This window comes from Megachile rotundata, chromosome 4 (assembly GCF_050947335.1).
Source record: "Megachile rotundata isolate GNS110a chromosome 4, iyMegRotu1, whole genome shotgun sequence".
NCBI lineage: Eukaryota > Metazoa > Arthropoda > Insecta > Hymenoptera > Megachilidae > Megachile > Megachile rotundata.
The window spans coordinates 7,120,357-7,142,296 of NC_134986.1; the positions used below are offsets into that span (position 1 = coordinate 7,120,357).

Consider the following 21,940-nt stretch of genomic DNA (forward strand, 5'->3'; position numbering starts at 1 on the left):
AAAACGAGAATCAAACTATAATATAATATTCGAAAACATTCATAATTATTAATTAAATTAAATAGAAATATCTATTAAAAATTTGTATACAATATGTTAAATTACATAATATGTAAACATTTTGTCTAATACAGTGTAAATGTAGTACCTACATTTGAATCGTGAGGATCGAGAAAGAACCAGTGAGCGTAGCGCGCGTAACTTAAGTTTCGCTCAAGTGAAAATCACTAGATGAATGCGCGCATTTGTATTCGAAAACACATGTACCCACCTTACTACTAGTGATTCTGTGTTTGACAATACGCGCGTATTTCGCGGCTATCATCGAATTTAGCCGACGTTAACCGATGTTAAACGAAGCCTGTAAGTTTCCGTGTGTGTTAAGTGTTCGTTGGTGTTCAGTTGGTGCGCCTCGACTGGGCAAAATCGCGTAAAATGGAAACAGAATTTCGTTGTGAGGTTGAGGTTGGCCGTTGAAATAAGTGAACATGGGAAGGTCCAAGTTTCCCGGGAAGCCGCCGAAGACGGTCACCAGGAAACGGATCAAAGTTCTCGGCCAGCCCGAGACAGCCCAAAGCGATTCGGTAACCGTCGCCGAGAACATCTATTACGGACTTTCCCTGTTCAACGAAACATTTGGTGACAACGAGAAGGTAATTCGTAGTTTACTATCGTAAGGAATGTCTAGCAGAAGGCGCCTAATTGGAGTTCTACTGTAAATAACTATTCCTTGACTTGTAAATAAATGTATTTACTGTGCAAGCGTCATAGGGACGCATACGGCACCGATCCAATGACCAGAAAAACTCAGATATTTGGCTGTATAATGAAAGTTAACCTATTAAAAAGGAATCGCTTACTCGGAATGGCAGATGTGTATATTATGTACTGACATACCACTATACCTAAAAATGTCAATGATTCAGTAAAAGAAGCTCTTCTGATTTTATTTTGTATTTTATTAATACATTCTATTGAAATTTTTTTCTTGTGTTTAATAGAATGTACAAAACTTTCATGCATATTCTATTGTAGTAAAGTTTATAACTATTAAATGTCTTTCGCTGTACTTTCATTATTTGTTGATGTAAAAGGTACATCGTAATGGCATATAGAATGTGGAAATAGCAGTATTTATGTAATCGTTAGATGTTTTAATATTTATTACGATTGTTTATTGTTATAGGAACATCCACCATTCCATGGTTTTAGCACTAAAGAGGCTAAGCTTTCCGTGTCTTACATAAAAACGCAACAACATGACACAGAAAACACATCCGTCAAACCGCCACCTGATGCCGTTGATAATCCTGCACCGCAGTCCAATGAACAAAATGTCACTGATATTAAAAACTCTTCTTCGAATGCTGAGAATAACGTAGAGAAATTATGTGATAAAAGTGTGAAAGCAACAGAAGATATTAAGAAAGATGTGACTATATTAAATTCCAAACGTGCTACTAAATTTCATAGACCTAAAAGCCGTAAAAGTTGTAAAAATATTAAATTCTCCAATTTCATGAAAACACCAGTATTAAAATCAGTGAATAATATCTTAGATCAACATCAACGAACAAGGCAACTACGTAATAGTACTGCAAAGAGATTATTACAAAGGGCAAAATCTAATAGTAACAATGCACGTAATATGACAGCACAGTGCGGTGATAAACCGAACGCTGTAAGAAAATTTATTTTACCAGTTCGAAGTGCCCATTCATCGAGAGTAATTAAACCTAATAAAAGATTTATTGAAGAATTGGAAGAAATTTCTGGAGCGGAGCACAGTGAAAATGAAGTTGGTACTCACGTGAAGAAAGCTAAATTTGCATTAAATAAACTTTGTAATCAAGAAACAAAATTAAAAGAAGAAAATATTAGTAAATTATGTACAAAATTAAAAGATAAAGAACTGAGAAATAAGGCCAGGAAGGTGATTCAGCGAGTGAATTCCAATGCCCAAACTGTAGTACAGTCTGTAAAGAATTTTGAAAAGCCAGCACCTTCTATACAAGACGCACAAGTATCAAAAATTATTAATACTGATGTAAAAAGAAGTAATTTATCGAATAAGAACAAAGTTGTAAAGAATCCATCTGATGATAAAGAATCTAATAATGTCCAAGATAATTCACAAAACACAATCAGGAAAGCTCAAAATACAAAATTAACTGCGTCCAAAAACCAGAAGTCGCTTTCTGTTCCTACAAAAGTTCTTCCTGATTCCGATGTTCCAAGTTCAGAGTCTTCCAGGATTCAAACAAGGTCAGGAACGCAGAGTGAAGCTGTTGATTTAGAAGTTCAGACAAATCCTGCAGATGTAGTGAAGACAAAAGAAAATGTTAATGCAAAAATTCAAGGCAATTCTGATAACAGGAATAAAACTACAGAGGGAAATTCAGATAACTTTGATACAGAAAGTACACTGTCCGAGAGTGGAAGCGAGCATAGCAATCACACAGAAGATGAGCAGTCAGAATGGACTGGGATGAAGTTAAATGGTGGAAAAGTTATTTTAAGGAAAGCAAGGTTAAAGTTAGATAACAAATGTGTAGGTGGAACCGAAGGACCTTTTTCAACAACAAATAACAATAGTGTTACAACTGGAAATACTAATTTAGGTATGCAATTAATATTTATAATTTAATGATACAATAGTTAAAATTTATTTTATTGTTATAACATTTCAGGATTAACAGGTACTATTAAATGTGGAGTTTGTGGTGCTGTGCGATTTTATCGATTCGTAAAACAAGCTCGAAAATTTGGTATTCACAGTTGTGAATCGTGTAGAAAGTTTATCAGTAAAATGATCAAACGACAAGCTTGTGCAAAATCTACAAATAGTACTCTACCAATCCTTCAATGCCATAAAGGAGATGGTTTATGTTTAGTACCACCTGTTGTGAGAAGTCAGCAATGGAATCTCATGAGATGCGTTTATAAAGCCAGATGTCCAGCATGTTGGTTGAAAATGTGTTTGAAATGTTATAACATTCCTTCTTCATTAAGAACTGGCTTGAATGCATTATTACCACCAATGATGAGAGATCCTTTAAGTGTTCCATTATCATTGAATCAAGAAGATACTGACAGTCCAGGTCAAAAATTAATATCTTATAAGTTAGGCTGGCCCGCAGAAGATAGTTCAGAAAAGAACTTATTTAAATCAGCTATGAGTTGGAGAAATATAGAAATGGGCCAAAAAACTAGTTATCAAGGCACTGGTGGTTTTATGTATACAAAATTAGATAAATGTAAGTTTCTGTTGCATTTTTTTTTTTCTTCTTTTTTTTCTCTTTTTTTTTATAATTTATTTTATATGAATTACAGTTAATCCGATTACAAATTTTATAGTTGATTCGACGCTGAATATATCGCCTAGTAAAAAAAGAAGAAAAAACAATAGGATAAAAGTGAGGAAGAAATTAAAAAATCCTATGTTCTCCTCGCCATCTTTAAATCAATGCCCGCAACCCCTGAGACAGAGACTTGAATTAAAAGGACCAAGAGTTAAACATGTTTGCCGAAGTGCAAGCGTTGCTCTTGGTCAACCGATTGCTACTTTTCCCTCTGTTGATGGGAAAGAAGATACTGAAAGCAATAAGCACATTCCGAAAACACTAAAGGAAAATGATAGGCTAGAGAAAAAAAGTGATACAAAGGAAAAGGAGCAGCAAAAACATAACGATGACAACACTACAAATACAGTACAACAACCTCATCCAAAAAGAGGGAAAACGCAACAAAATATGTCAGCATCAAATCTTCAAATGGTATGTAAACTTTTGAAATAAAATGTGTTACAATAAAATCATTTCTCAGATAATTTATATTAATGTTTTCAATTTGACTGATATTTGTAGTAATAGTAAATAAATTGTTACAGGTACCTAAAACAAATAATGACACATTACATGCAGTATCTATAGATTTTTGGGAACAGTATGATCCCGCAGAAGTTGGTGCAAAAGGTTTTGCCCTTATTGGTTCAGAACTCTTCCATATTTCTGCTATTTGTTATCTCTGTGGAAGCGCTGGAAAAGAACCAGTAAGTATTACATATATGTACATTATTATATACAGTTGTACATTGTAACAATCTTTCCAGCTCATCCATTGTCAATGCTGTTGTGAGCCATATCATGCCTTTTGTTTGGAACCCAGTGAATGGAATGCTTGTGCCCAACCAAATTGGTGCTGTCCTCGATGTACAATATGCCAATCCTGCCATCTAAGATCTGGTCCAAAATTGTCTTGCATTCGTTGTCGTCAATCATTTCATCACTCGTGTTTGTCAAAATCTGGTGTCAGTGCGAGACTTTACAGTCCTGAAAGACCTTATGTGTGTCAAAGTTGTGTCAAATGTAAAAGCTGTGGTAGCGAAGGAGTTAATGTTCATGTGGGCAACTTACCGTTATGCTCCATGTGTTTTAAATTACGTCAACAAGGAAATTATTGTCCTCTATGTCAAAGATGTTACAACGAAAATGATTTTGATACGAAGGTAGGTATACTTTCATGTCATAAAATATTATAGAATGCTTATATGCACACGTATATATTTATTTTAAAAAATGAAAGGTTTTTAAAATAATTCGATTTAAATTGTGTTTTTCAGATGATGGAATGTAGCGAATGTTCTTACTGGGTACATGCCCGTTGCGAAGGACTTTCCGACGAACGTTATCAAATTCTTAGTTATCTACCTGATTCTATTGAATTCACTTGCAGTCAATGTTCCTCAAGCCCTAATTCTATTTGGAGGAATGCCATAGAAGCTGAACTGAAAGCTGGTTTTATAGGTGTTATAAAATCATTAAGTAAAAATAGGAAGGCTTGTGCTGCATTAAAATGGAGTCCACAGAAAGAGTGTTCGTGCAGGTCTGCTTCCACTATAAAGAAGTCAGATTTTTCAGACGATAAAGTTGAGTCAAACGCAATAAATGCTAAAGAAGTTCTCAACGCAGATGATTCCGAAGAATCTGTCAACGAAAAATCAAAAACTACAGAATCTACTCTTAATAATAATGTAAAATCCGATACAAGCAAATCAGACGAAGATCAACCAAGTGATTGTACTAATAGAAGAGGTTTAAGACGACTTCGGCAAAAGTTTCATTTGAAAGAATGTTCGGTTCGGGTAAAAAATTGTGCTCTGAAAGATTCTCAAGATAATGACAAGAAAGATTCGGTGATCCAAGAAAGTTCAAATAGTAGTTCAAATGATTCAGAATGTCACTGTTCAGATCAACAAATTATCGTTAGGCCCTCGCTCACGTTAATGTCGGTGAAACAGAAAGTTAATAATAACGAATATAAAACACTGTCACAGTTCCATTGTGATATGGAACACGTGATTAATCGTATTGCATCTAAAGAACTTATTGATGCTTACCATGAAATTTTACGAGAAGTATTTCCATGGTTTAGTCCGAAAAATGCTAAAAGTAATGTGGAAAAAAGTGATACATTAGTAACGACAAAGGATGTTAAAGATGACAGTTTAGTTGGAAAGCTTGACGATTCCATTCTGGAAGTATGGAAGGAAGAAGTGATGAAAGCACCGAAAGCAATTGCCGCTAAAACAGCAAATTTATATAATGTTCATGTTGAAGACAGTAGATCGTGTTGTTTGTGCAAAGGTTTAGGAGATGGTGCAGAAACGAAAGAAGGACGTCTCCTGTATTGTGGACAAAATGAGTGGGTTCATTCTAACTGTGCACTTTGGTCCAATGAAGTATTCGAAGAAATCGATGGTTCTTTACAAAATGTACATAGTGCTATTTCCAGGGGTCGGTTGATTCGTTGTTCGGAATGTGGGAAGAAAGGAGCAAGCGTTGGTTGTTGTGCAAAAAATTGTAGTAGCACGTTTCATTATCCTTGTGCAAGGAACGTTGGACTTGCCTTTAATGACGATAAAACAGTATTTTGTTCTTTGCATTTAAATAATTGTACTCATAAAACTTTACAGAACGATAACGAATTCAGTTTACGAAGACCAGTATACGTAGAGTTGGATCGCAAGAAGAAAAAGTATGCAGAACCGAGTAAAGTGAAAGTTATGATAGGTTCATTGATGATTGATTGTTTAGGTACTGTTATACCTGAATACTCTGACACGGTTGAAAAAATCATACCTTGCGATTATAAATGCTCTCGACTATACTGGTCCACAGTAAACCCTTTTAAAATTGTAAGGTATTACATTAGAACATACATACAAGTATATGTACCAGAAGTCTCTCCCGATCTAGAACATAATGTAACCATTGATCATTCGAAGGAGCAGGAAAAGGAAACTACATTGGATACACAGAAAAATGAATATTTGGCTGCGAAACAAACGTTGGATGCTTTGGTTGATGCAGTGTGCAACAAAGAAGTTGATGAAAATTTGGTGGAACAAAATAATACTGATATTTTACCTCCAGAATTAGAGGAAGCTATATTTGAAGATTTGCCGCATGATTTATTAGACGGTATATCTATGCAAGATATATTTCCAAAAATGACGTACGAAGATTTTTTGGCGATGGACTTAAAAAATGATGGTACCTTTGCAACTGATCTATTCAAAGATGACATGTTAACGCCTGAAGTTGACGAAATTATAAAACCAACTGAAAACAAGATATCAAAGGTAGATCCTTCTTTGTTGGAGTTAGGACCGCACAACGATCTTTGGGTTCACTTGGAGACAAAAACGTTTGTTCAAGATCTGATGGACGACTTGTTCAGTTCTAAGAAACGTGGAGGTAGGGAGCTGAAGAGATCCAAATCAGAAGTGATGTCAAACAGTCCACTGATTGTTGGAGGACAAAGGCATCATCAACGGTCTTGTAGTTTAACTTGGAGTTGTAAACTGGATAGTACTTATGGTCCCAGCATAAAAAGAAGAAAATTATCAAGGAATTCAAGTATGACCAAATCTAGTGAAACAAACGTTACGGTATTAGATTCACAGAATGAACGTCCACCTACTTTGCATGAGCTAAGAATTCCAGAGAGTGTAATGGCCACTGTAGGTAGAGCAAACACACCCAACATTTTATCTGATTCCGTGCGGGAATTAAAGTATTGTATCGAGGATGCGAGTGGTATTAATCGCCGAGTAATATCTACTAGTCGTGAAGAAGGAAAGGAACATAAGCGGCTCTTCTGGCACACGAGGCAACAACCAAGAATATTACAAGTGGATGGTACTGTTGACCCAAGTAGTGCCAGCGAATGTAGTTCACCGGAATACAACACTGAAGAGAAAACCACAGAATTACCTATGACAGAAGATTTATCGATCCCTCAATTAGATGGTATTAACGACGAATCCTCCTGTGACAGTAATGAGTTTACTGTACCCACTGAAAAAGATTTTAATTCGTGCATGAAACCTTCAAATGGTTTACGGTCGAAACGAATATACGGATTCATTAAATCCCACATTTCAAAAAATAATGATAAATCACAGAAAATCAAAGAAATTGACAGTTATTCCACTTGTCAGAAGTATGGACATCAAGCCAAGGAAAATAATTTGAAGTTAAATTTAAAAATTCCTCAATTAGATGGTGCTGATGACATTTCTAGCGACGACGAGTGCATATCACCGAAACATCTTGAAAATGAAAGGATCAATGTTACTGCTCAATATGATGCACCGTTTGATCATATAGATCGTCCTGTAACTTGTAAACGATGCCGTTGTACCTACAGAACACAAGATAGTTATAATAGACATCTGGCAAACTGTGATATCATGATAACAAGTGACAGCGATTCAGAAACTATGGATAACAAATTGGCATCACCCGATTCCAGATTCTCTCCAAGTATCGGATCCGTGTCGCCACAGTTTATTACATTGTCTCCATCTGAAGGGCATACTCTTTCTTCTGACTATCCAGATATGCAAGCCACGTCTCCTTTAGAAGCTTCTGTACCATCACCTCATCCAGCTATTCAAATTGAACCGATAGCACAGGCAATTATTACACCACAGATTCATACTCATGCAACTGTGGAAACTGTTCATCAAACAGTATTAACATCTAACGACATGATTGTGCAAACACAGTATACTAGAACAACAACCACATTACCAAATGCTACAGTATTACCGCAAGAAAGTACTGTCCAAATAACAGAAATCACAGATCCGCCATCTGTTGCAAGTGATTCTAGCTTGTCACAGAATTCTCCAGATAGTGCAAGTACACAGACAATTCCGAGTCCACAAGTATCTCCAACATTTTCATCTACCGGCGTACAAACTGCGAGCAATGACTCGCAGACGAATTGTCAGATGACAAAATTGGTCAAATCAAAATCTCCAAGAGCACCGAAATCTCGAGCTAAGGGAATTAAAACGCAGATTGTAAAGAATACCATGCAACCCCATAATGGACACAACAGATTTCAACCTATGCAAAACAATACTCCGGTTATACAATTGCAGCAAACTCAAAGACCGAGCGGGCCAACTGTAATATTGCAACAGGTTGCGTCTCCTGGAATTATGTCTGCGTACGTTGAAACGCTGCAACAACAGTCAGGACAGAATCTTCAGTATGTAACAACAATTGGTGGTCAACATGAGGCAGCGTTTAAACCTCAGTTCATAACAACTAATCATTTAGTTCCTGGTGCATATATACAAGCATCCTCTGATAATTTATTGGCATTACAAAATGGAGGTATATCAATATTACCAGGTGTACAAATTGCACAAACGCAACCAACGGTTCTAGGAACTATTATTCAACAGCAGCCCAATGCAATTCAATGTGGAGTTATATCATCTGAACAACTATTGTTAAGTTCAACGCCTACATTAGAAATGTTTACAGATTCAACTGGCAGTATGTTTCTTTCCAACCAACCAATGTATTACGGTTTGGAGACTATTGTGAGCAACACTGTAATGTCTTCCAGTCAGTTCATGGCTGGCACAGTACCACAGGTGTTAGCGAGCAGTTACCAAACGACAACGCAAGTTTTTCAAGCATCTAAACTCATGGAGCCTATCGTGGACGTTCAGGCTGTTCCAGGTGTTCCCACTGTGACAGCTGTGCAATCTGTGCAGAATGTACCTGGAGTACCTGGAGTGCCTAATGTACCTAACGTTGCTAATGTACCCAGTGTATCCAACATACCCAACATAGCTAGCATACCCAGCGTATCTAGTATAACCAATGTACCTAACATCCCTAATGTACCCACCATTCCAACTATACCTACCGTACCCTCTGTATCCAATGTACCTAATGTATCCAATATTCCAAGCATAACAAATATATCCAATGTATCCAGTGTACCTACCGTTCCCACAGTGCCCACATTACCTAATGTACCCAGTGTACCTAGCATACCTAGTGCATCTGGTATACCAAATATACCAAGTGCAGCTAACGTATCAAATGTACCTAATGCATCTGGCGTACCTAACGTGCTCGGTGCACCAAGTATACCTAGTGTACCAAATATATCCAATGTATCTGGTATACCTGGTGTACCCAATGTACCTACAACACCTAGTGTACCTGGTATACCTAATGTACCTAGCGCATCCAATGTGTCCACTATACCCAGTGCACCTACTTTACCCAGTACTTCTAATGTAACTAACGTACCAGCTGTACCTAATGTTCAAAATGTATCCAGTATGCCCAATTTGCCATCTAGTGTGGGAAATATGCCTGCAGTACCCGGTGGTTATGTTGTAGTGAATCAAACAGCACCTCTAACAGAATCTATCGTAACGCCACAGATTAATATGTCTGCAACATCCGAACAAAGCTTCGCTTCAGCCACGTGTAACACCATATTGCCTGTATCGTGTCAAAGTGTCGTAGAACCAGTGACGTCTATACAACTATCAGACACGTGCCCATCTGAGCCTCAAGCTGTGACCAGAGTAACATCATCGCCCAAGTTATTGCAAAACTCAATACCGACTATACCAAGAGTCGCTGTACGTCCTAGTCCAGTGTCTAACTCTGTTACTCAACTGAACAATGGACCATGGAAAATCACAGAACCGTTATTTGGTTCAGAACAGATGATGAATAATAGTGTCCGACCATACTTTGACTCTAAACATGTATCAGAGAATACCAGCATGATAAAGTCTAGCATATCATCTAAAATACCCCCATTACCTAATCACTGTATAACGCAAAGGGATATAATTGTAAATAAGTTAAGCCATGATGTAAATAGTGTGCATAATAATTATAGTAATACGGTACCGAATTCAAACAACATTAATGTAAGTACAAGTAATAATCCAGTTATTACCAGCTCGTGTATACAAAATAAGATAACAAGCAACGTACCAACGAGCCGACCGATGAATAGAGTATTACCCATGCAAGCTGTGACCCCTAAGCAAGACACGACTAAGGCAATGCAGAAAACAGAAATGATCATAGAAGAACCGACGAAGCCTGAAATAAAACCGGCAGAACCGGAGCCAAAACTTACAGAATCAAAGAAGCAGATCGTCGAAGCTGTTGCGCCGACAGTCAAGAAACCACCTGAAACGACTATAAGCGACATAAATGATACCCTGAAATTAAACACAGAGACTATAGAGAAGGTGAAGGAAAATCTGAAATTGGAACTGGATAAAGAGAAACTGCAAAATGCATCCTTGAAAATAGTATTACAGAAGCAGCTACAAGATGGTTCTTATAAAATCACTCACAACATGAAAGCGGTGACACAAAACAAGAAGTCTCCTCAGGTAACCTCTGTAGAGATATTACCAACAAAACAGGTACCTCAGATAGCTTCTTTGCAGCTGTTACCTATTAAAACATTTACCTTGAAGGCAAACAAAATCGATGAGAAAGTGAAACCAATAGATAATAAATTCAACATATTGAAAACAAAGGTTCCACCGGTTGCTGTCAAGAAGCCAAGAATGATCAGCAAGTCGATTAAATCCGTACAATCGAATTTACAAAATACACAGACACAGAAACCCTCTTCGAAAGGACCAATGTTAATGTATGAAATAAAATCACAGGACGGATTTACCCATACTGCTTCATCGATGGCTGAAGTATGGGAGACTGTGTTTCAAGCTGTTCAAAGTGCTCGAAAGGCTCATAACTTACCTCCGTTGCCTCATAACCCTCTTACTGAAAATCTAGGCTTGGAAAACAACGCTACAGTGTACTTGGTGGAACAGCTACCAGATGTGAATAAGTGTACCAAGTATAAACCTAGGTTCCACAATTTAACACCACCTAAGCCAGGAGAAGCGGAGAATGACCTACCAACAGCATGTGATAATGGTGCTGCTCGTGCAGAACCATTCAAAGGAAGGAAGGTTCATGACATGTTTAGTTGGCTGGCATCTAGGCACAGGCAGCAACCAAAACTGATTGCTATCTCAGAAGCTGAATCCAGGTATTAATTATGATAATTTAAAGATTTATTGTGATAGGAATATAGTCATTACTTGAACATATTCATAGTACTATTTTGATAAATCAGTGTAGTCAAAAGTAATTACATAATTATGGTATGTTGTAGACGAGTGGCAAGCACAAATTTGCCAATGGCCATGCGGTTCAGAATACTTAAAGAAACATCAAAGGAATCAGTTGGAGTATATCATTCTCACATACACGGCAGAGGTTTGTTTTGTTTAAGGGACATTGAAGCTGGAGAAATGGTTATTGAATACGCTGGTGAGGTACGTATTTCTATACATTGTATACTTGTTTATGAAACTTATAAGTTACTGATATTCGCAGGTAATTCGAGCCTCCTTAACTGACAAACGGGAGAAATATTACGATAGTAAAAACATAGGATGTTACATGTTCAAAATCGACGATCATCTAGTCGTTGATGCTACGATGAAAGGAAACGCAGCTAGATTCATTAACCATTCGTGCGAGGTATTCATCTTTTTTATATATTCATCGATCTACAATAAATGTGAAAGGAATGAATTAATAACGTTAAAATAATGTTTCAGCCAAACTGTTATTCGCGAGTGGTAGACATCCTAGGTAAGAAACACATTTTGATTTTTGCTCTGCGTCGCATTAATCAGGGGGAAGAGTTAACGTACGACTACAAGTTTCCCTTCGAAGATATCAAGATTCCATGTACCTGCGGTTCACGCAGATGTCGTAAATACCTCAATTGAGACTGCGTATACAGCTATTCTAAGCAAACGATACGTGCTATAATTACCGAGCGCTTTGGGATAGGATTCATTTTATTGAACGTTATTCATTTAATCATCAAACTATTTTCAGAGATTGCAGCTTTTTATTACTATAAAGGAAATAGATATATTAGAAGGCCAGAATATAGTACACGAGAAAACATTCGCGTTATGACAATGTTACTTCAAACAGCTACGATTCGTAGTTGATTTTAAGGAGTCTACTTATAGCAATAAACAATTGAACGTGTCCTGCTTTCTCTATCCGAATGAATCTCTTATCACTTGGAGATTCAAGAAAGTGTTACTTTTATCCACACACATATACATATACACACACACAATACACAGTACATATGTGCTTTAATGCACTTCTTTTAGACTCTACTTTATTATCTACTATTGAGGCTTAAGTGTACAAGTTATCGTCACTTTACACTAAATCCAAAACGCTTTCTAGCATGTACGTTTCTTCTCTGTATACTCTTAAGTTAGGGTTTGAACGAATTCGACGTGTAATTGGACCAAATTGATACATGAAATTCGACAAAAGTGTATAGCACAAAATCGACGTACTTAGAGGGACAACCATAGCGTTTCCCACGACCGTGACTTAACACGATTAACCCTTTCAGGCACGAAAGGCCATTATAATGGTCGTTCAATAAATCTAAATATCTGTATCATTCGAACGACCACTGTAATAGGTGCCTGCACGAGTAAAGTCAGGTTACTGATAAAGTTCTGACGATTGTTAAGATTAAAAAAGGAACAATGCTATCGACATTTCTTCTTGTACAAAAACGAACTTTATCCGTGACAAAGGTGCACCGGAAAGGGTGAAATGAAACGGTCGTTCAACGAATGAAACTTGTGAATCAGAGGCACAGGGATATAGTTAAATATATTTTTAAATATTTTATGTAAATCTACATTTAGTGTACAGTGTACGATTAACTTCGTGACATTTCATGTCTGATGTAGGGCCAGATCTTCAAATGTTCTTTGTAAATTATGTAATTGTTAGAGTTAGAGACATTGTCCTTGATGTAAGTACCAGCTACCAGTACTAACTTAAGATGGTAATTTAGACACTAAGGAAGAAAGAAAGAAAAAAAATTGATAATGAGTGTGAGGGGAAGAAGGAACAGTTTCCTTTCAAGCATTCAGGATACTGTTCGAAGGCGTACCTACTTTGGCAGACATTGATGATATTTTAAGTCTTACGGTAGTGACCAAAAACACATTAAAACGAAAAAATCCACAAAAAAAAATCATAAGAAAAGAAACGGGAAACAAAAGGTTGCTTCCCAAACAAAAAATGTAAAGTATATTCATTCGAAGATGAACGACTTTACGTACTGCGCAATATATTATTTTGATACGTGTTTTTTTTTATAGATCTTTTTGAACAGTGCACCCACGCGTTTGTGCTTCCGCCTTGCCAATATTACAATAATTAATCTCATTACTTTATTTTTATAGAGAAACTTCTCTTCTTCTTCTATCTTTTTTTATTTTACAAAAGCTCCACCGCTGATCATGAAATCTTTTGTAAGCTTACGTTCATACAAAATGTATAAATGAAAAGATAAAGCTAATAATAATAATGATAATAGTAATATTAACGATTAGACGATTGTTTCGAGTGAACTTTTCTAGAATATTTCTAGAAAACGTTTGTGATATTTTCCCACACTGGGAGAAGTTAATTGTGAATGAGAAAAGAACGTTCTTTATAAGGAATGTATTTTCAGACTTTTTACGGATATACATGAATGTGTTATGTGTGTCCGTGAAAAAAAAAGAAACAAAAAGCACCTTTCTGTGAAATGCAGTTTTGCCTTACCTTTAATGTACCTACGCTTGAAACCCGGTGATAGATATTTAGATGTACCCTCATGAACGATGACTTGTATTCAAAAACGACAAAAAGAAAAAAATAACAAGCTAATTGTGTCTATCGCATCCATATTAAGCTATGATATAAAAAAAAAGGTATTTTTAGTGCGGTCAATCAATTTCTGCCGAGGTGGTTGTCCCTTGAAAATTTTTTGGTGCTCCATGAACACCGTTAAGTGCACTTTAAAGCGAGAAATAAGATGACGACGATGATGGTGATGATGATGATGAAAAAAGAAAAATAAAAAAAAGAAATGGCCTAGAGTAAGAGAGAGAGAATAAGGATGGAAGTGGAGAAAGAGTGTTTTAAATAAATTAAGAGAGGAATAAACGCGAATTTTATTTAAATATTGTATAAACGAGAGTGAAATGATGGCAGGAACATTATTCGAGCACGCGAAGTTTTTTAAGCAACGTTTGTCGGTCGTGCAACAATTTTTTTAATCGGCCTGGTTTGGTACAAAATGCGTATGATGATTTGTAAAAAGTTATAGAAGAAGAAAAAAAAGAAAAAAAGAAAAAAAATGATAGGACGAGGGATATGAAAAAAAAAAAATGGAAACACGTTCTGGTCACGAGAAATTGCCATTTTTCTTTAGGTATTTTTCTTTTTTTTTTTTTTTTTAAATACACCGAAAAATGAATATTGTTAATATAATGATGATTAATTAATTAATAATCTGTAAAGATGGAGAAGGAAAAGGAAACAAAATGAGGTAATTAACGACGTAAGAATGGTAATTTTTACTTGAAGAATATAATAGCAATGTTAGATATTTTATTGATATTTATTATTACTTATATTACACGGATGACGGTTCTAGGGTTATAACGAAACAATTAAAAACTAATTGAATTTATAATAAACATGATTTTTAGAGAGCATAGTGCCGCACGATGGTCTAAATATTGTTGAAATAATATAAACGCCAGCTTCTTTTTTAATCGATTGATTTTTCTCTTTTTTCTTTTTTTAATCTCATATAATTGTTATGACACGACATCACCGCAAATGAATTTTTTCTGGGGATATACATATATGTGTATTACACACACACACATATATATATATATATATATATATATATATATATATATATATGAAATATAAATATAGATGGTGAGATTCGTTATACATTATATTCCCATGGCAAGATTAATGAATTAATTACACGGTGATTGTAATAATAGTCTATAATGAGTATATTTACACGTGTCGATAGACGAATTAAGAACATTGTTTTCTATTTTATTTATAAATCCATTGAAATACTTTTACGCTCCGCGGAAGATTTAAAAAGAAAAGAAAGAAAAAGACAACATAGCTTTTAACAAATCATACTTTGACAAACTCGAATGGAACAAAGCGTATACCTCTGTTGTATTTTTTCTTTTCTTTTTTCTCAATAGATTCTTGGAGCGTGTACAAGGCTTGTTTAGTATTACGCATCATTATTATTATTACGATTAATTATAATCTATACACGAGATGATAGAAAAGCATAATACATCACCACTCAATCATATTGTGCACCACCAGTTTGTTTACTACACCAGTCAGCACCCACTTATTTTTTTTTTTTTTCAAAAAGTGATTCGAACACACAAAATTTGATACAAGTATATACATGTGTAATCTTGAAAATTTCGATATGCATTGGCGTCCATAAGTATTAGGACACAAATTTTTATTTTTTATTCAAATACGAATAAATTATTAGAAATGATGTGGAATGTAATTAAGAGGATAAAGGGTTCGAGATTGAGTTATGCTGACTTTCTCGGTATTTTGCGACCCTTAGCTTCTTCTGGGATCTTTCGGGTATTTCGTTGGCTCTCCCTAGCTCTCCCTGGCTCTCCCTAGCTCTTCCTGGCTCTCCTCAGCTTTCCTTGGTTCTCCGGTCCTTTCATAGTCTCTAGTTCTTCCTAAGACCACCTCGAATTATCTCTGACTCCCTAGGTCCCTTAGGTCCAAATCTTTCCCTACATCTTCCCCCGAGGTCCCAGCTTCTCATTTAATCAAAAGTCTACTGCATTCGAATGTACTTCCAAATTCTAATGGTAACTATGTAACAAAAAATTAGAGATGTACTTAATTCATTAAAATCGTATCCTAATACTTATCCTAATACTTATGGACGACAATGTAATTGTACGTATACTTCGGGTAATTGAAAGTGTTGGACATAGGTTTTTTGGTATGATGACGAGTGGTTAAGTTCAATCATGGAACTTATTTTGTTACGACAATTTCAAAATTATCGCAGCGTTGCATACTCTTGTAATTATAGGGTTTCATCTCCAGGGGCGGATCCAAAAGTTGTACTCTTCAGGAGAGATATACATGAATCCTTTGCACGATGTTTGTCTAAATTCGGTGATAATGTTCAGAGGAATTATTTATGCATTATATAAAATTGAGAAGAGAAAAGTAATTTTATTTTGTAATACGAATTAATTTGTTGCGGAGACTCCATTGTATCCTCTCTGGATCCGTCACTGTTCATCTCTTCGGCTCCTTGTAAAAAAGAAAGAGAAATTGAAGAATTAACTGATTGAAATGTAAAACGCTTTTAAAAAACACGTATTAACACAAAATACTACTATTAGAATTTTGAATATTGTACTTGTTTGTGGAAGAAGGAAGAAGTAAAAAAGAGATAAGTAATACTATTGATAAATTAAAAAAAGAAAAGGAAGAAAGGGAATGGAAAGGAAAATTGAAAAAAATTGTCTGTGATTATCAGTCATAATAATCTTTAGGTCGACATATTTTTTAGAGAATATTTTTTAGCAAATTACAAAATTTATGATATACCCCTATTATTGATATGATATTGGATCAGAAACACGCTATGCATAATAATTATTATAAAAGAAAAAGAAAAAAAAAGAATTGAAACTGTAAAAGTTGCAAACTGTTTAAATATAGAATTATGAATAGTTGAGATCGATGGCTGTTGTAAAATATTCAGTGTTTGGACAAATAATTATTAAAACTATTTATAATATAATATATATAAATATATATATACTAATTATATTGCATATTAATTAGTAGCGTTTCTAATCTCTTTTTTGCGTTCAAATATTCATCAGAAATAGAATATTAGAAAAATAAAGATTGGTCGATGACCCACAAGATGAAAATTTAAATAAATAAATAACTGAATAAACGAAGAGATGCTGCGGACAAAATGGGACGTGTAAAAAATTGTCGTTATAAAAAATCCATCTGTAGACAACTTATTGAAGTAATCAAGTAACGTTTACATTAACCAGATGATATGCATACCACATAGAAAAATGAAAAACACATAACCGCTTTCATTACACACACGTACATACATACACATACAAAAAAAAGAAGAGAGAGAGAGAGTGAGAGTGAGAATGAAAGAAAGAGAGAATACACCCACACTCCCTGTACACCCATGTTTTGTAATTAAATGTTTTGTTAGTATTATATGAGAAATTAACAAAATAAAAACACAAATGGAAGTATATCACATCTCTACCTCCCTCTATTTTGTTATTTGTATATGTTTGTATAGGGCAAATGGGGAAGTTAAAACCTAGATTTTAGGTTAGTTTTTGGTTCCTCCTAGTCCCTTCCTAGTCCCTAGGCTTCAGAATTACACTCTCGCTAGGTGGTTCACTTTCATTTCAATTCTAACTCTTAGGTTCTAAGTTTTGGTAGGTACTAATCTCTTCCTGTGTTTCTTCCTTAGGTTTCAATTTTCCCTAGGTTCCAATCTTCCTTAGGTTCCAATTTTCCCTATGTTCCAATTTTCCTTAGGTTCCAATTTTCCCTATGTTCCAATCTTCCTTAGGTTCCAATTTTCCCTAGATTCCAATCTTCCCTAAATTCTTTTGGAACCTAGAGAAGATCCAAATTCTCTAAACTACCTATAGACCCCTAGTCTTCCTCGGTAAACAAATGGTGAACAGTAGTAAACAAAATGGTAGATTCTCCCCATCTTGTGAGTCTTCAACATAGTGGTAATAGTACGTCTGCAAATTACAATATAAATTATATCTCTACAAGTTTCACAATTGTATATGAATACATAATTCGTGATACATCAGTACAATGCTAATTAGTGGTATAAAAAAAAATTGTTGCGTTCAAACCGAATTCTATTCTTTTTAATTATCGCGTGATCAATGCACGTATAAATTCTTTCGAAGAAAATTTCTGTTCTACACGCACAACAACATCCGAGCAACGAGCAATGAGTCAGCGACGCGCGGTCAACCGAATATGCACGTAATAAAAAGAATTCTCACACGTGGAAAAAAAAGGCATGACCTATAACGCGCGTTGCTGTTACAATGAACAAGTGGTATCGTAGATTACAATATGGTACTTGCTGCGGTCTACCCGTTTTGTGAGAACGGACAAAGAAAGATAAGATTGCCGACTTTACCGCTCAAACTAATTGCGCGCTGACAATATTTAAAATTAACGTGATACGACGACGGAGAGGCTTTATTTTTTATTGCCCTCGGCCCCCTTGGTGGACGGACATTTTATGAAATCAGCGGCTGTTGTAATAAGTTTCATTTTGTAACTGAGGAAATTAGATTTTGACCTTTCAAATTGCAGTTAGCTGGATAGAACATCCTTGCTCGAAGGAAGACGTAGAAACCTCATATTTTAATTTAATATCATGGTGGTCCACATTTATGTCACTCACAGTAAATCAACAGTTTACAAAATATTTTCTTGTACGCTCATGAATTATACAAATTTTTCTTTAACTGTTACAATATTTTTAGTTGCACAACAAATACAATTTTGCACCGTATAATACAGTAGTCTCGTGACCCAACGAGAAAAATTTCTTCGATAAGAGCAGTTTCCCCATCAGTTATTAAAATATTGATTTGCATACAATAATGTGTACAACCAATTGTGAATTCATTTTCAAAAAGTTAATTTTTAAACTTGTCTCGACAATGTTCTGCAGTAATTAATTTTCCATTCATTTTTCATTATTAAAAACTGTCTGACTCGTTGGCAACTTGATGAATATTTTTTATTATTGAGATTCGCTTACAGTAATATAGAAAACTTCTAGATTTTAGTAAAAGAGCCTAGGAAAAACTAAAAATACCAATAAAGATTCTAGGGACATTTTGAGAAGAATGGGATAGCCTAGGGAGGACTAAGAGCATCCTTAGATTTAGGGAGAGCGGCAAAATCTAGGAAGTCCCCACCTTAGGAAGAATCAAGAACACTTACAAAGATCTCAGGAACATCTTAAGAAGAATGAGAAAACTCAAAAAAATCCGAAAAAGCCTATGATGGTTTTAGCGAAATTTTTGGGAGAGCTTAGAAAAATTTTGGATAATCCTAGAAAGTCTAGAGAAAATTGGAAATGTCTAGAAAGACCTAAAAAAATTCTAGGAAGACATTAGGAAGGATGGAAGAGTCTACAGAGAATCGGGAGCGCCTACTATGAAGATCCTAGGGAGAATGGTAAAGACCGGGAGATTCCAAGGAGAGGTGGAAGAATCCAAGGAAAGTCTAACCTACGTAACGCAATGATGTAAATATACCGTATCATTTAACGAATGAAATTTTATTAATATACTGTTTCGTTTCATATATGAAGAATTAATGATAGAAAGGATTATCAGGATGCATGCCAGAGCGGCAGCATTATCAGTGCCCGAACATTTCCGTAGAACGATGAATAATCAGCTCGTTCTCACGTAGCGATACTCGAGAAGCATGGTTATCCTACTCCCCCCTTTTTACTCGCAGCTTCAAGAAAGCCCTCGCGTTACGCGCGGACATTCGCCGCTCTTTTCTTTCTCTGTCTTTGTTCTCCGTAGTAACATCAAAGTGCTGGTTGCCTACCTCGTCACGGCAACGAGAGGGTTTGGCGGCTCCGCTCGCCTCCTCCACCACCATCTTTACCCTCCACCTCCTCGAACGGACGCTTTCATGCATCCCTGTTCGTTCTCACACGAGCGGTAGACGACAAGGTGTTAGTCACCTCAAGGACGTTCGCTGTAATTGGGATAGGTCGGATAGATACGCGAAAGCGAGAAAGTAAAACGCGAGTTGAAAAAGGAGCGTAGAGACGGTTGGGCGGTACGGTGGTGGGAGGGATAGGTGGCGAGAAGGAGACAGGCGTATACAGCGCCGATGCGTGCGTTTCTGTAAATGGCGCCTGGTAGAGCGTCGCGCGTCACGATTCTCTCTTTCTCTTTCTCGTGGTAGCCGTGACCAGGGTCCCCGCGCGTGGTGGTGCATCATCAGTCCTAGACCGGAGGTTGTGTCGCGAGATACGGTTGGCAGAACCGAACGCGAAACGCACGGTTCCACCCGGTGACCGGTTGTTGAAACACCTCGTGCTCGATCCGTGGCGTGTTGTGTCGCGTTTTAGCCCTGTAAGTGATCGTCAAATGTTAGTGGTACTCGATTTCGCGTGCATGCAACATGGAAGAAGGTGCGTTGGTGCTACGATAGTGGTTTCCAAGCGAGGAGAGTTCCGCGACAGCAACGCCGTCTGTACACGGAACGAGGAATACGTCGGTTGTTATCGCCTTCTCCTCCTCCTTCTTCTTCTTCTTCTTAACCTCCTCCTCCTTCTTCTTCTCTTCTTCCTCCCCTTCCGTGCCTTTACTATCAACACGCAGCCGCCTCTTCGCCTTTGTTCGGACTCGCGCGAGCTCGTTGCCACGGACACGACGGAGGCCTCAGGTAAAGACCGATTCAGGGCCAGCGCACTGTCACAAGATGCGAGAACGATGGAGAAAGACGGAGAATATGCGAGTCACGATCCCTACGCGAGGGGAGGGAGAGCCGTTTCGTCATTCTCGGTGAGAAGAGCAGACAAAAAGAGTAGTGAGGTTAGGAACCGACCCGAGTCTTCGATGTTCCACCGTCGGACAGACGCGTGTAGGTGAAAATGCAATTAAGTTTCGTTCCACTCGGCTGACGTGAAACCGTGCGCCACCGCGAGCCTGTAAATGTATGCTAATCAAATGCGAAATATTAGTAGTATACGCACGATGTGACCTGAAAATAGACACCAAAGACGGAGGTAGATGACCGTGGAGTCTTTCGGATATGCCTGTACCTATAACCATTCTTTTAATAACATCAATTCGGTTTGTCGCTAACTTGTTACACCATTCATTTCTCTAATGTGTTATCGACACCGTATTTAAACTGTGCGGTCTCTGTCTTTGGAGTTGCGAGCCCATAGATTGTCTATGGTTGGCGGTTTAGTAGCAAACTGGGTTTAGTAACTACAATTCGAAGCTCCCGGGCTCAAATCCTGACAAGGTCAAATTTTTAAAGGAATCGTTACATATGGTGTTAATTTGCTCTATTACTGTCTTGAAAAAAAGGGGTAATAGAATTCAGAGTGAGGGGAATGGGCTCAGAAATAGAGTATTTCAGTTAATAAAAAACGAGGGGTTTGTCCTATGAAACGCCATCGTCCGGGAAAACATAACAAACAAACATATCTATGGTGCAAACGGGTGGACATCGTGCGAACCCGTGGAAACCTGTTCCTTCGTCCGCGAGTTATTTCGATCACAGCGATCCACGGTTTAATTTCTGCTACGAAGTGCGGGGCACGCGCATGCGTCGCGACACGGCTGCTCTGCTATTCTCACCGAATAATTTACGGCACGTGAGCTCCACGGGATCGAACGCGTTCGTGACACGGCCAATATTGTATATGAATCAAAGATACAACGTTATGCTTATCTCGACGCGATGCTTAGGCGTGACCCAACGAGATATGTAAGTGCACCGTGAATAGCGTGCGAGCTAAACGACCGACTGTGAAAGTTACGATCGATCGGTCGACGAATTCATTC

At 36.9% G+C, this 21,940-nt stretch overlaps 1 protein-coding gene and 1 long non-coding RNA gene across 4 annotated transcripts; one reads left to right on the forward strand and one right to left on the reverse strand.

The window, feature by feature from the left end:
* Positions 1–292: 292 nt before the first annotated feature.
* On the forward strand, positions 293–17,595 carry trx (histone lysine N-methyltransferase trithorax). 3 transcript variants are annotated; one of them, XM_012292249.2, is made up of 10 exons: positions 294–653; positions 1,187–2,621; positions 2,691–3,257; positions 3,334–3,776; positions 3,890–4,051; positions 4,112–4,507; positions 4,622–11,415; positions 11,542–11,704; positions 11,766–11,912; positions 11,993–17,595. In XM_012292249.2, exons 1-10 carry the CDS (start codon positions 489–491, stop codon positions 12,164–12,166), a joined length of 10,446 nt encoding a protein of 3,481 aa, XP_012147639.2. In that variant the 5' UTR covers positions 294–488; the 3' UTR covers positions 12,167–17,595. The 3 variants fall into 3 exon arrangements, with proteins under 3 accessions (XP_076387157.1, XP_012147639.2, XP_012147640.2); XM_012292250.2 differs by having other exon boundaries at positions 3,358–3,776; XM_076531042.1 differs by lacking the exon at positions 4,112–4,507 and having other exon boundaries at positions 293–653.
* Positions 14,678–21,793, reverse strand: LOC105663431 (uncharacterized). Its single transcript, XR_013037978.1, has 2 exons — positions 18,174–21,793; positions 14,678–18,103 (listed from the first exon to the last, which is right to left on the reverse strand). It is a non-coding gene; the product is annotated as an uncharacterized LOC105663431 (long non-coding RNA).
* Positions 21,794–21,940: the final 147 nt, after the last annotated feature.

Excerpts from the sequence above, each read along its gene's own strand:
- trx (XM_012292249.2), top strand. The coding sequence starts at position 489 with ATGGGAAGGTCCAAGTTTCCCGGGAAGCCGCCGAAGACGGTCACCAGG. Across the intron at positions 654-1,186 it reads CATTTGGTGACAACGAGAAG|GAACATCCACCATTCCATGG; the intron begins GTAATTCGTAGT and ends TTATTGTTATAG. Across the intron at positions 4,508-4,621 it reads AAAATGATTTTGATACGAAG|ATGATGGAATGTAGCGAATG; the intron begins GTAGGTATACTT and ends TGTGTTTTTCAG.